The sequence below is a fragment of the Cyrtonyx montezumae genome, unplaced genomic scaffold, assembly GCF_038088225.1.
Source record: "Cyrtonyx montezumae isolate F1298 unplaced genomic scaffold, pur_monq_1.0 scaffold_3, whole genome shotgun sequence".
Classification (NCBI taxonomy): Eukaryota; Metazoa; Chordata; class Aves; order Galliformes; family Odontophoridae; genus Cyrtonyx; species Cyrtonyx montezumae.
The window spans coordinates 59,803,884-59,819,381 of NW_027072034.1; the positions used below are offsets into that span (position 1 = coordinate 59,803,884).

Here is a 15,498-nt window from a genome sequence, read left to right on the forward strand (position 1 = left end):
TTTAGAGCAGAAGCCATCTCCTGCAGAGTCCAGGCTCTCAGGACAGCTGGGTTTCTGCAGGGCTATCTGGGCAGTTCCTAAAGTGGGAATCAGCTATCTGACTACCAGCTGAGCTGGGGGAGAAGCACATGCCTTACCCCATCAATAGACTGAACATCTGCTCTGCCTCTGGTAAGATCACTTTTCCCTCAGAAATCTGGTTTTGGGAGGTCTGTTTCCCCTCATGCTGAGGATGTACATTGTGTTAGCCCTCTCTCTCCCTTCCACAGGAGTTCTGATCCCAAAGGAAGCTGCCACCTCTGTGTGCTCCAGCAGTGGTGTGAGGCCTTCCCCCACACCTGCCTTGGAGGGCTCTGCACACACTGACAAGCATGGGTCAAGGGCCAATGACCAAGGGTTAGGCACTACGTGTGCCGGTGTTGCAACAAGGAGGCTGAGTGTTGCGTGGGGCTAAGGCTCTTATCAAGGCCGCGTCCCTCCCCTGGAACAAGGGGAGGTGATTCGTGCAGCAGGGAGGCACATTGCTCTACTTCGCTGTCATTGCGAAGTTTTCAAAGTAAATCATGCCAGTTTCCACACAAAGCTGCATTTGTTTTCATCACTTGGAATGCTTGAAATCATTCTGTGTGTTTAGTTCTTTATTTTGCCTGTGTTATGATATAGAGTTTGTAGATTACTTTGTGGAAGTAGTGAATGCTACCCCTGGGTTTGGGACCAGATGCCTATGTATAGCTGCTCACTGCGTGCCTCACTGAATGGCTTCTCCAGGCACCCCTTGACTTCTGCTGATAAAACTCCGACCTCAACCTCAGTGTCATCATCTGCGTGTGTTTTGTGTGCTTAGTTGGACTAATGTGACTAAAGCAGCTTATTCTTCGAGAACCATAGGGAATTTGCCTTTGCTTTTTAATAAACTCCGTGTAAATAAATACGTACTTATTTCATTTACTACTTTCTGAATTCCAGTGATCTTTTCCAGCGTTAGTGAAATCTTCTATTCCCATGCTAGTTACGTGGTAACATTTCAGGGATGGCAATTTGGAGGTTACTTATACCAATAAATATGTAGAGAATATGCATAGAGGTAAACTTTTCATAAAAGAGGCAAAGACTAACTGAACTGTGCCTTTTAAGACTCTGAACAACCTATAAGACTCATTCAATCCCAAGGTGAATGTGTGTTAGCTCTCTGCTTCCCCATTCTGGTTGCCTAGTGTTGTGGTTGATGCCCTGCCCCCAAAGACTTAGAAGGTGAGGCTGGATCAGGCCCTGACCTGGCTGTGGTGTCCCTGTTCATTGCAGGGGGGTTGGACTAGATGGCCCTCAGAGGTCCCTTCCAACTCTAAGGATTCTGTGATTCATTCTGTTAAGAGTGGAGCTGGTCGCCCTGTCTCATTGCTCTTAACCTTTCCTTTTCATGAAGTATTTAGACATTTTTCTGATGTTTCCACCAAAATGTCTCAGATTTCAATTCAATTTCTCTGCTACTGTCCGACAATATTGATACAATTAATATGATTAATTAACACAAAGGACATTGTCTTTTGCAGGCTTGGATTCACCAGAAATGTGTATAACTTAGAAATCGCAGCCTGGCCAGTCATGAAGTTTTTTTCTATATCACAGACTTCAGTACAACTCCAAACAGTTGCCAGTCTGATGAAAGAAAAACAAGATAGCCTGTGGGTTACTTCAGTATTTGACATTTATTTTCTATCACACCTAATTAAGTCAGTTATGCCTTTCCAGGTACTTTTTTTTTTTTTTTTTTAATAAAAAAAAACCCAAATCCCCAGTAGAAACATCATTGCCTGAAACAAAGTGACATTCAGCTCTGCTCAGAGTTCCATGCACCCAACATTACACTTTGTGAAGCCCTTGCTTTCCTAACCTCACGCTTCTAACTCTGGCAATGTTGCTTGTGTTTGCTTTTGTGCAGACTAATGGCTGATCAAGTGCTTGTGATCGGCAGTGGAGGGAGAGAGCATGCACTAGCCTGGAAGCTGGCTCAGTCCCCACATGTTAAGCAAGTATTTGTTGCTCCTGGAAATGCAGGGACAGCCAACAATGGAAAAATTTCAAATACAGGTAACAAGTTTTAAAATCTGATAACCGAGTAAATAAATTATTCCATTAATTAAACTTATTTCATTAATTGGTCTTATCTGTTAATGTGAAAGGTTTGTTATTGTTTGAAGGTTTTGAACACGTAAGATCATACAGATGCAGCTAAGAGTAAGTATCTCAGTGAAGCCTCTTGCAGCAACCACTGTTATCTCAGTTTCGTTAGCTAATTCATTGGATTTTGGAGTAGGGTATGCAGCCAGAACTCCATCTTCCTGCTGTAAATTCCTACAAAAGTGTATCTTGGGATAGGGGTAATGGTTCCTGCCTCCCAGCAGCCTCACAGGGGAGGGCTGATGGCTTGTCTTGATATGCAGTGCAGTTCACCAGCTGTTTGGTGAACAGCTGAAAAGTGTCTGCAGCAAACACCAGCACCTCTGGGACAGCGGCAGAGCGCACTGCTTTGGGTATGAAGCACTGCTTAGTTCCCAAAAATGCAGTGAGGCTGTGATCCTTACAACCTTGCATGAAAATACTTTCACCTCTGAAAAGGTCAACCTTAGAAAGATTTGTCTCTGTTTTAGCCATCTTAGGAAGTTAGGATTATTCTTAAACATTTCTTTTAGTACTGACTGCCTGTTTTGAGCTTCCAGCCTTAATGTGGTAAGCTCTGACTGGCTGGGTGTAACTGGACAGCTGTAACTGAAGCTGTTCATAATCAGTTTTGAAAATCAGGTTTAAGGTTTTTCAAATCCAAAATTACATCAAAAATTACATGCTGTGTTGAAACAGTTCTTGTCTAAGGTGCTCGCCTGGAAGCGAATCAGTGCAAATAGGGATAATTACTCAGAAATTCCTGTTCTTTATATACCAGATCCTGAATAACGTGCTTTAAGCAACCAACTTAACTTTCCACCTGAAAACACATGATAACATACAGAATTAAAATTAACATAGTGTACATGTGAACACAAATTATAAGCTTCCAATTCTTACTTTTATATTTATATGAGCAAAATATTTTATTTTTACCATTTTTTTTTACCATCTCATGTCAAATTCTTACACAGCAGATAATTATAAAATTTAATTCCACTGGAATGCTTAATTACAGGAAGTTTAAGTAACCCTGTCCATCATTTCTTTGAGCATGCACAGCATCATAGTTTTTTGTGCTGTTTGATCTCACAGGAGAGAGGCCAAGAAAGAGCAGGACGGGAAAGTCATGTTCTTAGGTTTCCTTCTAGTCCCAGAAGATCTTTATATACACATATATATATGTAAATCTTTGTGCTTATGCTAGTTTGAGTTGGTGCCAGCCTCTATGGCTCATGAATGTTCATTCCAGTTTGTTTGGTTTTTAAAAACTACTGCACTTTTCTTGCATTTTGTTATTGCATAAAATACACTGAACTTCCAGCAATGCAAAATATTTGAACTTGTGCATAATAATGCTTGAGCCAGGTCCATGAAATCTACCACATGTATTAAATTTTTTTTCTAGGCAGCGTCCTTATATGTGTTTCAGGAAAGACATTCTCAGCCAGCTGGGAGGCAGGAAGAATCTAGAATTTGTAAAGAGGTTGACTTTTATTTTTGACTGAAAGGGAATAATTTGTCTTATCTACTCAGGCATTTTAATTGTAGTACTGAAGCCTAGATTTTTACTGAGAGAAAAAAATACAAAACATTTACAGGAGTGTGTGAGCCCTATTATATTGTATAAGCCTGAGCAGCAGTGTCTGTGAAACTGCTACCATTGTTTCTGTTTTTTGGTATAATCAAAATTTGGCTCTGAAAGTTTATCCTGCCTTATAGTTCATGAGATTTCCTTTATTAGTATTGCAGCTGTCGTTCTCAGGTGATTTCTGAAACATATGAAGGTGAACTTAAAACTATAAATAAACTTTAATTGTACAGATGTTGCCTTTATTAATGTCACAAAAAAGTTTTCATGGTTAATTTGAGTCAGTAATCTTTCCTGACAGTGCAGACAGATTTGGGTTGAGTGGCTAAATATAGATTTATATTCAATTTATACTTAACTAGCAGTGCAGATTTGGTGCCAAAATCGTACAGAATGGCATGCTGAATTTTGAGATATACATATATGTGTCTGTGAATAGATTTTTGCATCCTGACAACACTGCATTTTAGCTCTCGTGCTAACTAATACTCTTAACTGAAAAGCTTTGGCTTTGAAACTCCAAGTTCCTTCCGTTTGGTTTGAAATGTTTGTCTAGCTGTCATTCTGAGAAAGAAAATGCTGCCACAAAGGTGTCTCCCTTCAGTTTACATCATGAGGAAATTTGTGATTAGAGGAAAAGTTAAAATTATATCTTAACAGTGTGACTTAATTCCTTTCTGTATTTGACTTTTTCTTTATTTCTCCGCAGTGTAAATCTTGTACCACGTTCACTGCTCATATTACTTGTACTTGAGGCCTGGGGCTAGGCAATTAGGGATGACAGGCACAGTCACCTTGCAGGCTCTTTCACTGTCCCGTTTCGTGTAGCTAGATCTCAGGGGAGCAGGGACTGATCCTCTTCAGATGCTCACCAGAAGTCCCATTTTCTTTGGCTGGGATCTGCTGTTCTTGAACTTCTTTCACAACAGCCACATGAGACTGAAAGGTGATACTGACCTTTATGTTAACCAGTACTGTAAAGCCAAGTGTGTTTTGCTTTTGGTTTTGCTCTCTTGTGAGACAGAAGTCAATTGGGATAAATCGCCCAGAGGTCTCAAAGGCCTTTCATCCCTTACTTACAAATCTTGGTGGAACAAAGAAATTGAACTGTTGCATGGTTATCAAGGAGGTAGTTTTTATTAGCATTTAATCTGTTACTCCCCAGCACTCACCTAAATGGGGTAAATCTACAGTTGAAAGATAGGTTTCAGGTAGTTGCTTGTATGTCTTCCTAGAAGTAATAGCTTCTCTTGTGAAAGGGGGGAATTTATTCATATGGGATGGCAGAAGCAAAGTGGGTGCCAACACAGTTGTGGAGATATGTCTAACAGAAGGTGCCTTATCACTGCTTTTCATTTCTTGCCCTCCATTTCCTTGACAACTGACTGGAAGAGGACATCAGATCTTCACATACGTCTGCACATATTTGCCATTGTGGTCTCTAGCATGACTTCACAGACAAAACTGCAAGTATTCCAGCACCAGGGAGGATCTGCCCTTTATTCCACTTGCAGATTTGTACTGTGGTGTGTCAGTTTCCTCCCTATAAGGCAGCCAATCTCTCCCGGGCCATGCTCACAGCATTTCGACTCTCAGTGATTTCATGTACAGTCCTCTGCAGACCTTGGCTTTATTTGTTTTTTGATAAAGTAGTGGAACTTGCATTACGCATTGCCTTTGCGTAAATTTTTTATCAAGAGATGTGACATTTTGGTCTTTCTTGCAAACTTCTTTTTGTTTACACAGTTTTTGGCATTGCAAGAATTACCACGTTATAAGGGCATGTTTATAGAAATGTAACTGTCATATGGATCTTTGTAACTTCCCTATAGATCTTTTCCCATAACTACAGTACCTATAACTATGTGTACATGTGTCTTTCTGCCTGCTTATATATTAGTGCATGCCTCTATTCCAGATTCACAGTGACTTGCCATTCAAGAATGTGAGACTTGTGAAAACACTTCTTTATGGTTATATGATAAGTAAGTGCCAAGTAACAGTAGTGAATGCAGTCTTACCACACTTTTCTGTCTTTGACAGCTGTTTCAATCAGCAATCATGCTGCACTTGCTCAGTTCTGCAGAGATCAGGAGATCAGACTGGTTGTGGTTGGTCCAGAGGTTCCTCTTGCTGCTGGTAAGAAAAAAAAAACTAAAAATGATAGCTTTCTTTTTCCCACCACTCAACAGTATCTGAGCATCTCTAGCAGGAAAAGAAACAAATCTTCTGTGTCAGTTTCGCTGGAATTCAGGATTGTGCTGTGATGAAAATAAAATTCAAAGAGTATTATGTGAGAAAAACAACAGTTAAAATATCCTTCACTATTCAATTTCTTTCGAAGTGCTTGAGTTTAATGAAACAGGTGTCAAGTGTTTCCATATAAGAAACTCAAGTAGAGTATTGGTTTTCCAATGGAATTTTCATTCTTTGAAATCATAATAATAATTTGTAGCTTGTTTAAAAAAAAAAAAAGTAAAACTAAACAGTGATAATTTCAGCTTCTTAACCCTAAATACTGCAGTTACTTGGTCTTGGTTGAAGTGAAGAATACATGTAAGGCCCATCTTGTAAAAAAGATACAGAGTAAATATAAATATGGCTTAAAACTCCTGCATACCTGTTCTAACAAATTAATGTGTCTGTAGATTTGAGCCACATGACTTACAAATCATTCGGTGATTTGAAAAAACAATTTGTGTTGGTGTTTTTAGGAATTGTTGATGACTTGACAGCAGCTGGAGTGAGATGCTTCGGTCCAACAGCAAAGGCAGCTCAGCTGGAGTCCAGTAAGAGCTTTACCAAATCCTTCTTGGACCGTCATGGGATCCCAACTGCAAGGTGGAAATCTTTTACTGATCCAAAAGCAGCCTGTAGCTTCATTAACAGGTAATATTCTTGGTACAGTTTTTTTTTTTTCCTCAGCAGTATACAGTGTTCCAGCTATCCAAAACAAATTATTACTAGTCCATCAATACTCTTAGCTGTGATAGAACATCTACAGAGTTTTTAAATGATAATCTGTCTATCTCTCTTCATTAATAATTTAACAGTTCCTTATTCATTGCTCCTTTAATGAAAATTAAAAGTTCAGTCTTCAGTCTGTAGGTGAATATGGTAGAAGTTTTTATTTTTTTTTTCAGATTGTGGACTATGGAAATTCATCTGAAAGTCTGAAATCCAATCTGAAAGTTGTAGTACATTCTATATTTTTTGTACTTGTCTCCATGAATATAAATTCTGCATTGTGGGCGTACTCAGCAAATAGTGATCTACTTCTCAGAAAAAAATCCAGCTGACCAAACATTGCTACAATATTAAACTATTCCAAGAACAGCAACCTTTCAGAACCATAGTGAAATTTAGTGGCAAAAAATCAGGAAGCAGAAATCCTCAGCACAGCATAAGAAGAGAATTCCGGAATTTATTTGTCTGTTGCTCAGTAATGCAAAACTTTTGCCATAATTCTGATGAGTATTTTGTTTTCTCAACCATTGGCATGTTCAGAATGTATATCTGGAATATCGTGTTCACTGTTGAATCTCTCTTCTCTGTCTTTAAAGTGCAAACTTCCCTGCTTTAGTTGTAAAAGCTAGTGGCCTGGCAGCTGGCAAAGGAGTAATTGTGGCATCAAACAAAGAAGAAGCCTGTAAAGCTGTTAATGAAATAATGCAGGTGAGTAGAAATGCACAAGCACTGATTGGAAGAGTTCTCACAAAAAGAAGTTGTTAGCCATGTCAAAATCTCAGAGATGCTTCTTTATTATTATTATTTCCAAATAATAAGAATTAGTCTAGCAGAACTCAAATATTTTGCCCATTATTTGGACAGCTATGAAGCTGTGTTATATTTATTACTTGAAGCAGAGTTCTCTTTCTAGGCATAGTACATGTAGATTAAAATAAAATGGCTTTTACTGAAGATGTGCATTTATTTCAGTGTGGATTGCTTTTAATTTGTTTACATCGTTAGATTCTGTGAAAACAAAGCAGGTGCTACAGTGCTCTAATATTTACACTGCATTTAAGCTGTATCTTGACATGCAACATCAGCTTTAAAACTTCCGATACACAGCACTTACATGTGTTGTAAAATTGCTGTGGAATTATTTCAATTTAATCATACGTTTAGTTAGGATGTTTAGCATCAAAATCTGAAGAGAGCCAAAATGAAGCAGTTCCATCTGAACAGTCAGGAACATAGAGCTGAAGAATGAGACGTACAGATCAGGTTCTCAGCCATTGTCTGCAGCATAGCATCTTACAGTTCAGTGGTGCAATGTTGATTTATATGAGACATTGTCTGAAACACTTGTATTTCAAGGGCCAAAACATATAGTCTACAGTCACAATTTGGTGTGTGGTGTGGTTATTGGACAAATCTTAACCTGTGGTCCCCTTGTTCTGTCTTGAACAAAAAAAAACTTATTGTGCTGTCCTTATACAAAATGATGTTATCACTGTACTATTGTGGTTCTTAATTGGGTAAATATACAGTGTTGAAACCTTGCACTGGAATATAAAAATACAGCCCCTCATCCAATGTATTCTATACAATTACACTTTCTTGTAATGTAAAAAGTCAGATTAGGTTACAGACTTGTCAGTCATTGCCATTCCCTCAGTATTGTGGGTGCAAATTTCAGCAGGTAGAGCAAGTGGAATTACTCAGAAAGTTGTACCTATGATCTGCAACTTGTAAATATTCAAGCTAATGTCTGCACTTATTAAAAGATGAACATCTTTCTTGCTGTGTTAGTTCTCCTGTTGTATTTTGACTGTTATAAAATGACTGAGACACAGAACTGAAGAGATTGACTTTTTAATGCAGGATAAAAGTTTTGGCACAGCTGGGGAAACTGTTGTTGTTGAAGAACTCCTTGAGGGAGAAGAAGTTTCAGTAAGTATGCATCTCACTGTAGCACTTAGATTGTACTTGTTTCAAGTTATTTAGAAAACATCAGACAAGTACCTACAGCAGGGATGTAAAAAATTTTATTACTTAAGTTAAAAACGGTTACCTGCTTATAAATACCATTTTATTAATTAAAGGTAGATATGTTAAGAACCAAACTTCCTGTAGTCTGCTAAAATAATTCAAATTATGAATAATAAATAGCTCAAGGAGTAATCTGCTGTTACCACAGGAGGAAAAAAAAATGAAACATAAAAAGACAGTGTAGGATGTTCCTTCCCTTCCTTCTTCCTCCATCTTCACTGCTGTTTGCCTTTGATTCAGTTGTAGTACTTACTTGTTCATAGGGCTATAACCCAAAGAGCTTTTTTCAAAGAAATCAACAGCAACTTGCATATTTTCTGTGGTCTGGTTTTAGCCCAATCCCATATGAATTTATATAAGTAACTGTGGTAAAGTGCAGAGTAACAGAAGGAGTGGTTAGGAAAATGAAAAAAAATTTAATCAACTTTACTAATTAAGAGAACATTTTGAACTGTAACTTGGGGGTTCATTAAACTCTTCTGGTGCCCAGGAACAAGTAACTCGAGACAGGTGCAGGCAGGACACTCTTTAATCAGTTTCATTGCCAGAAATACTGCAATGTGGAAGTGCACCCAGGGCTGAAGAGCCTGTAACCAAAGGCTACTGGATGTTTGGACATCACTGATTTACTTGGCAGCTGTAGAGAGATCATTTCCTTCATTTAAACACAATTCAGTTCCTTCATTGAAAAAATCAATCTCATTTAAATAGTGGAGTGTAAAGGAGAAAAGGAGAATTAGAGCTCAGTTTTGAGGAGAATTAGAGCTCTGTTTTAAGTTGGCTTGGGAACCTGACACTGGCATCACACAAAGTAGAACAGCCAAATACCATCTCAGGTTCCTGAGTCTTGGAGCCGCAATTGACTTATACTGGATGTTGTGAACTTTGATCTTGGAGGTGGTGGCATTTGTAAAGTAAGCGATCATCTCAACTGTTGCCACTCGTTGCATAATCTAGTTTCCTGCTTGATATGAAAGAATTACATTTGCAGACTCGTCCTTATTCTTTCTTCATTGACTTGACCTTGTGAGGGTCTAAAGGGTTACCCAGATCTCCAGTCTCTGTTGAAAAATGTGCTGTCCCTAGGGTACATGCACATTTCCTGTAATGTTACACAGTAATGTACACATGCAAATTAAATTATTTTTCCTAAGATGACTGATCACAATAAAGAAAAAAATACTACTCACTTTACCTGTCAAAATAATTAATCTTCCACAAACGGCTAGTTTTTCATCTGTTCATATGTTCACACTTTGGATTTTGCAGGGAATTCCTGAGTTGTCTTTTAATTAGCATTATACAATGTTTTTATGAGTAGTGCTGTCAGAAACCCAAACAGTGAGCATCATTATCCAGTTACATAAGATGCCAGCAGATGTGTTATTATGAAGATATTGAGCTCCAAATCAGCTCATATTTAAGCAATTTATAAGTAATGCAAAAACAAGTGGAGTTTTGTCAACAAGGAAAAGAAAGTTTTCAAAGGAATGTAATACCTTCTTTCCAGAGCAGAGGGAAGGAGGAAGGAGGAAGTAACTTCCCCCATGGGGCATTTTAAAGGCTTTTTTTACACTTTTGAGTATTTCATTTCAGTGTAACTATCATTATAATTTTCTATATGCTATTCTAAATGTGGTTGTTGTAAGAAGGTCTTGTAAACCGACGCAATGATTCCTGAGCAAAAGAGGAAAGTGTTCTGATTACTGTGGCTTGCTTTACTCCGGAGACAGAATTTGTACTCTTGATTATCCTCTTTTGCAATGCCAAAAATAAAACAGATTTTCTCTTTTTTGCACTTATGATACGTTAGTCATATGCTTGGATTTTAATTATTCTCCTTGTTTTCCAGTGCTTATGTTTCACTGATGGTGTAGCAATTGCTCCCATGCCCCCAGCTCAAGACCACAAGAGGTTAAAGGATGGAGATGAAGGCCCTAACACTGGAGGGATGGGAGCTTATTCTCCAGCACCTCAGGTAAAAATGTGGTGAGATGATGTCTCGCTGCAGCATACTGCAGCTCTATCATTGAAAGCAATCTGGATTTTCAGTTCTACCATGGCAAATAGAACAGTGGAGGCAGTGGGATCTTGTGGATTGAATGTGTTGTCTAAAACAAACTTAGTCATTTAAGGCCTGTAACTTGATAATTCATTTTTCCATGGAGGTTATTTCTACCAAATCACTTTTAATTATCAAGATGGAAGTTTTATTTCTGAAAACTCATATTTTGATTTGTTTTTTCAGTTGAATTTAATAATCTTGAAGGTCTTTTCTAACCTAAATTATTCTATGATAGTCAGTGTTATGAAATATTCATCATTAGAACTAAGTGCTTAAACCACATTCTTGTTTATTGTCAAGATAAGCTAATGATGAATTCTTGCTGTAGCTATATTATGGATATTTATTTTTCTCTTTGGATCTCAAAAATAGACAGATTTGTTTCTTTAAAAAGCTATTAATTTTATTTAACAAAATACAATAGGTCACCACTGTGCTTTCCATATGTGATTTGTCCATGGGAAGGCCTTATCTGAATGCCAGTATGTCTTGCAAGTGTTTTGTTCCTGTGAAGCCAGTGGGACTACTTGCACATGTAGATCTAAGCATGGAAATGTGACTGAAAAAAATCCAACCTGTCGTATTAATGCTGTAGGATGTAGTCTGATGAGAAAGGAAAAATTATTAGCTTTCTCTTATTTGAAGTATGTGTTGGAGTGAGCAATAGGCCATCCAGGTGTTCTGCTTCGCTTTTCAATACGCTAAGCCACAACAGGAAAAATCACACATTCACTTTTTAAAAACAGTTATGTAATCCTGTTCTGTTAGATTTCTGAAGATTTACTGCTGAAAATAAGAGAAACTGTTCTTCAGAAGACTGTTGATGGCATGAGGAAAGAAGGTGTCCCCTATCTTGGTATGTATAAAAGTTTTGGTTTTTTACTCATAAATTGAAAGAGAGCTTTTTTTACGTTGTCCTCTTTATGGGCCTAACTCACACTGCAAGTTAGGGAAGATGACTTTGATTTACTTGGAAATGGGGTTTAGCATCAGTGACTTAATTTGAAGTTTTTTGAAATCAATCCATACCTGTTCCTTAACTGTTAAATGAAGTAGAGCAGAAGGAACAGCCTTTGAAGCACTAACATTCTAGTTTCAAATGAACACTGAATGTTTTCCTGTTTAACACTACTGTGAGCAGATTAAAAACAAATGACTTATAGAATTGTTTGTATCATTTTTATGCATTTTTTTTCAACTCTAGGTGTGCTTTATGCTGGGTTAATGCTTACTAAAGATGGACCTAAAGTTCTAGAGTTTAACTGCAGATTTGGTGACCCAGAATGTCAGGTGAGTGATTTTGTACATACAGTTTATCATTATGGGAGGAGAAATATCTAATACTGTCTGCAATTATTCTTTACTAACTTCCAGGTTAATAATTAGCTAATTGCTCTGGGATTTAAAATGTTTGATTGTTGATTCAAGATAGAAAGTCTGGTAGCTTGTTCCATTCCAAATTTTAGCAGGTTATACTCAAATATGGGTGTTACAGGGGTAAGCTGGAGTGAATCTCAGTACTTCTGTATCTTTTCTGGAATTGAATGCTCTTTTTTTTTTTTTTTTCATCTTTACTGAAAAAGTGAACATGTCCTTTTCCACTCCCTCTTGACAGGTGGAACAAAACTCTTTGTTTCCCTTCTTCAGAGCACAGTAGGGTTCTTTGGCCTCTACCTTTCCCCTTCTGTATATAGCAGTTCTTTTATCCATAGAAATTAACTCCAAGGAGAAATCTTTTGAAAGGTACATAGATTATGCATGATACATATATATGTGCGAAAATACAATATATGAAAGCTCATTTTTACATTTGCAGTAATATTTTTTAAAGCTCCACGAGGAAAATGAAAAAAAATGCTAATCTGTATTTTGTAGGTAATTCTTCCACTGATGAAAAGTGATTTATATGAAGTTATGCAAGCAGTTATCAATAAAAAGTTGTCTAGTTCCATGCCAGTCTGGTTTGAAGACAGTGCAGCTGTTACTGTGGTCATGGCTAGCGAAGGGTATCCAGGAACATACCCAAAGGGTTTGGAAATAACAGGTAAATACAGCAAGAGAAACTGCAGAAGAGAAACTCCCACTTTCTCTCCAGTCTCTCTTTTACGCAGATTCGTAGAAATATAAGATCTTGTGGTTATGGGTCAACTGAATTTTCATACATTAAAGACTTTTAGTAGTGCACCCATAGTGTTTTAAAATCTACATACCATATTGTTAAGTTTTGTAGCAAGTTTTAACATGTATTACAGTGAAGTGCTTCTGGGCTTATATATATATTATCGTTATATATTGATGCTGGTATGTTTTGTGGTCTCTGTGAAGTATAAAATCCAGCTGATGTTACATGCAGATGTGTCAGTTAAATACCTTTCTGTGTCTCTGAGTGTGCAAGCAGCAGACTCATCTCTCCATGAAACGTAGTTTTGAGGAAATTATTTGTACTCCTTAGAATGACTACACTGAATTTGATTGCTTCTAGAGAGTGTAATTGGTGAATATTTATTCATTTGTAATTTAATAGAGAAATGTTCTAATGATCTCTGTTTTTGTTTTTGTTTTTTTTTTTAATTACTATTATTATTTATTTTCTTAAACAATGATCACAGGACTTTCTAAGGCTAAGGAACTAGGACTGGAGGTGTTCCACGCAGGCACCGCCCTGAAGGACGGCAAAGTGGTGACTAATGGAGGAAGAGTCCTTACAGTAACTGCTATTAAGGAGGATCTAATGACAGCACTGCAGGAAGCCAACAAGGGAGTAGCAACCATAAACTTCAAGGGTGCCATTTATAGGAAGGACATTGGTTATCGGGCTATAGCTTTCCTGAGTCAATCCAGGTAGATATCTGAAATACTTGAAATGGAAACAACTGATGACAAAGGGACTTAAAGACTTCACTAGTTTACATTAATAAATGGATGTTGATGATGCATAACTCTAGACAAGTTTTAACTGGCATCCTAGTGGGCAGTTTAAGCAAGACCAGACAGTGAAGGAACAGGCTTTTTGATAGCTCTTTGATCCATGTTCTTATTTTCCCAAGTCTGACTTAAGCTACGGTGACAAGCACAAGTAACTTTAATCTGTGTTCTGTCTGCTCTTGGAAAGCTGAACTTCTGTTCCTTACATTCTAAACCATTGCTTTTTCTCTAGAACCGTTATCCAAACATTTAATGGTACTATAATGAAAAATAAATTATGAACAAATCTAAAGCTATTTTGCCAAGTCATTTTAGAGTCTTTAGAAGCAGTTACTTATGATACATGTATTATAATAGTTGACTAAAAACCTGGGTAGAATTTAAGTAATTTATACACTCTTATTACCATTCATTTGTATTTCACATTATTTGGTTTAATAGTGTTGAGAGTTATTTGTTGTTGTTTTTTAATGCTGATGCTATTAAGTATTTTTGCAAGATTTTATACTCATTTTCAGATAATACAAGGCATATCTGCCTGCCAGTTCTCTCATTAGCTTAAAATATAACTTTTGATAGTTGACTATTTTGTAGCCTATGAAGCATGCTAGTAAGTTTTTAATTTTTGCTAACTGTATACTGATTAGTTTACTGTAAAATTATAATCAATAAACATACTGAATGAACAAGGGTGTTCCTATCTGGTGTTCCTTTTCAAGCACTGTGCATCTCTTGACAAATTTGTGTGAAAATATGTAATTTGTATTTGTATCGTAATCGTGCCAGAAGAGGGTACTTTAATGAAGAGTTATCTAAAGTACTGTGCTCAGGGGCCAGAGCCACAAAGTTTCTTGACTGGAGTGCATCCATGCTGTTTATCCCTACCTAATGAAAGAGTCTCCTCAGAGCTGCTTACAGACAGTGCTTGGTTCATTGCCCCTGAGTCTGCACCATCATTTCCTCTCCTAAATTTGCAAGAGCAGGCCATGGTGGTTGGCTCTGTGAGGCTGGGGACACACCTCCCCTTGGCAGCTTGGCAGGATTAAGTCCTATGCATTTTCCCCTGTGAAAGTATACAGAAAATTTATTTAATAAGTATTTCAGAAAACTACTGTCCTTTTAAACAATTGTGCTCTTCAAAATAAGGTGAAAATATGTAGAGTATTGATTATGTTCAGTGTGAAAGGGACTGACTTTGGTCTCTTGTTATTGAAGGCTGATATTTCGTTGTGTCACAGGCTGAACAGCTGCTTCTTGTAAATTATTTTCTTCTTGCAGATTTTTTAGCAGTGCTACAATGTGTGTGCCAGTACCTTTGTATTTTCTTGATAGCACAGCTCTTTAGGCAGTTGCTTTGCTGTACCTGTAGTTGGAGGTCATTCACTGAATCATCTCCAAAATGAAAAGGTCCTGCTGTGAATGTGGGAACAGACAAGTTACATGCAGCCATTTGTACTACGTGTGTAAAAAAAAAGAGGTGCAGTTGTTTTTGTGGTGGTATCACTCAGGGTGATGAGGAGAGGCAGCTTTAAGCCACAGTTGTAAAACTCTGCAAGTGTCACAGAGAAGTATTTGTTTATTTGATACGCTGGTTTTGAGAAGCTAACTCGAGCTTGATCTTATGCAGAGCTATCCTACAAAATCAGATCCATTTACATTGTTGCAGAGGGCTTTTTTTTTTTTTTTTTTTTGTCTAATAGTCCCTATCTTCAGGTATATGTATGAAGTCAGGATCATTGAGTCTACCTGGAGAAAGTAC

General features: G+C 37.5%; 1 protein-coding gene across 1 annotated transcript in view; it reads left to right on the forward strand.

Annotated features, from left to right (window-relative positions):
- Positions 1 to 15,498, forward strand: part of GART (phosphoribosylglycinamide formyltransferase, phosphoribosylglycinamide synthetase, phosphoribosylaminoimidazole synthetase) — a 35,403-nt gene that overhangs the window by 5,227 nt on the left and 14,678 nt on the right. The window contains exons 3-12 of the mRNA XM_065741717.1: positions 1,940 to 2,088; positions 5,795 to 5,890; positions 6,466 to 6,640; positions 7,315 to 7,426; positions 8,582 to 8,650; positions 10,602 to 10,727; positions 11,583 to 11,670; positions 12,019 to 12,104; positions 12,690 to 12,858; positions 13,424 to 13,655. Of these exons, the coding sequence (XP_065597789.1) occupies positions 1,944 to 2,088; positions 5,795 to 5,890; positions 6,466 to 6,640; positions 7,315 to 7,426; positions 8,582 to 8,650; positions 10,602 to 10,727; positions 11,583 to 11,670; positions 12,019 to 12,104; positions 12,690 to 12,858; positions 13,424 to 13,655 (1,298 nt within the window). The 5' untranslated portion in view covers positions 1,940 to 1,943. The remainder of the gene's footprint in view (positions 1 to 1,939; positions 2,089 to 5,794; positions 5,891 to 6,465; positions 6,641 to 7,314; positions 7,427 to 8,581; positions 8,651 to 10,601; positions 10,728 to 11,582; positions 11,671 to 12,018; positions 12,105 to 12,689; positions 12,859 to 13,423; positions 13,656 to 15,498) is intronic.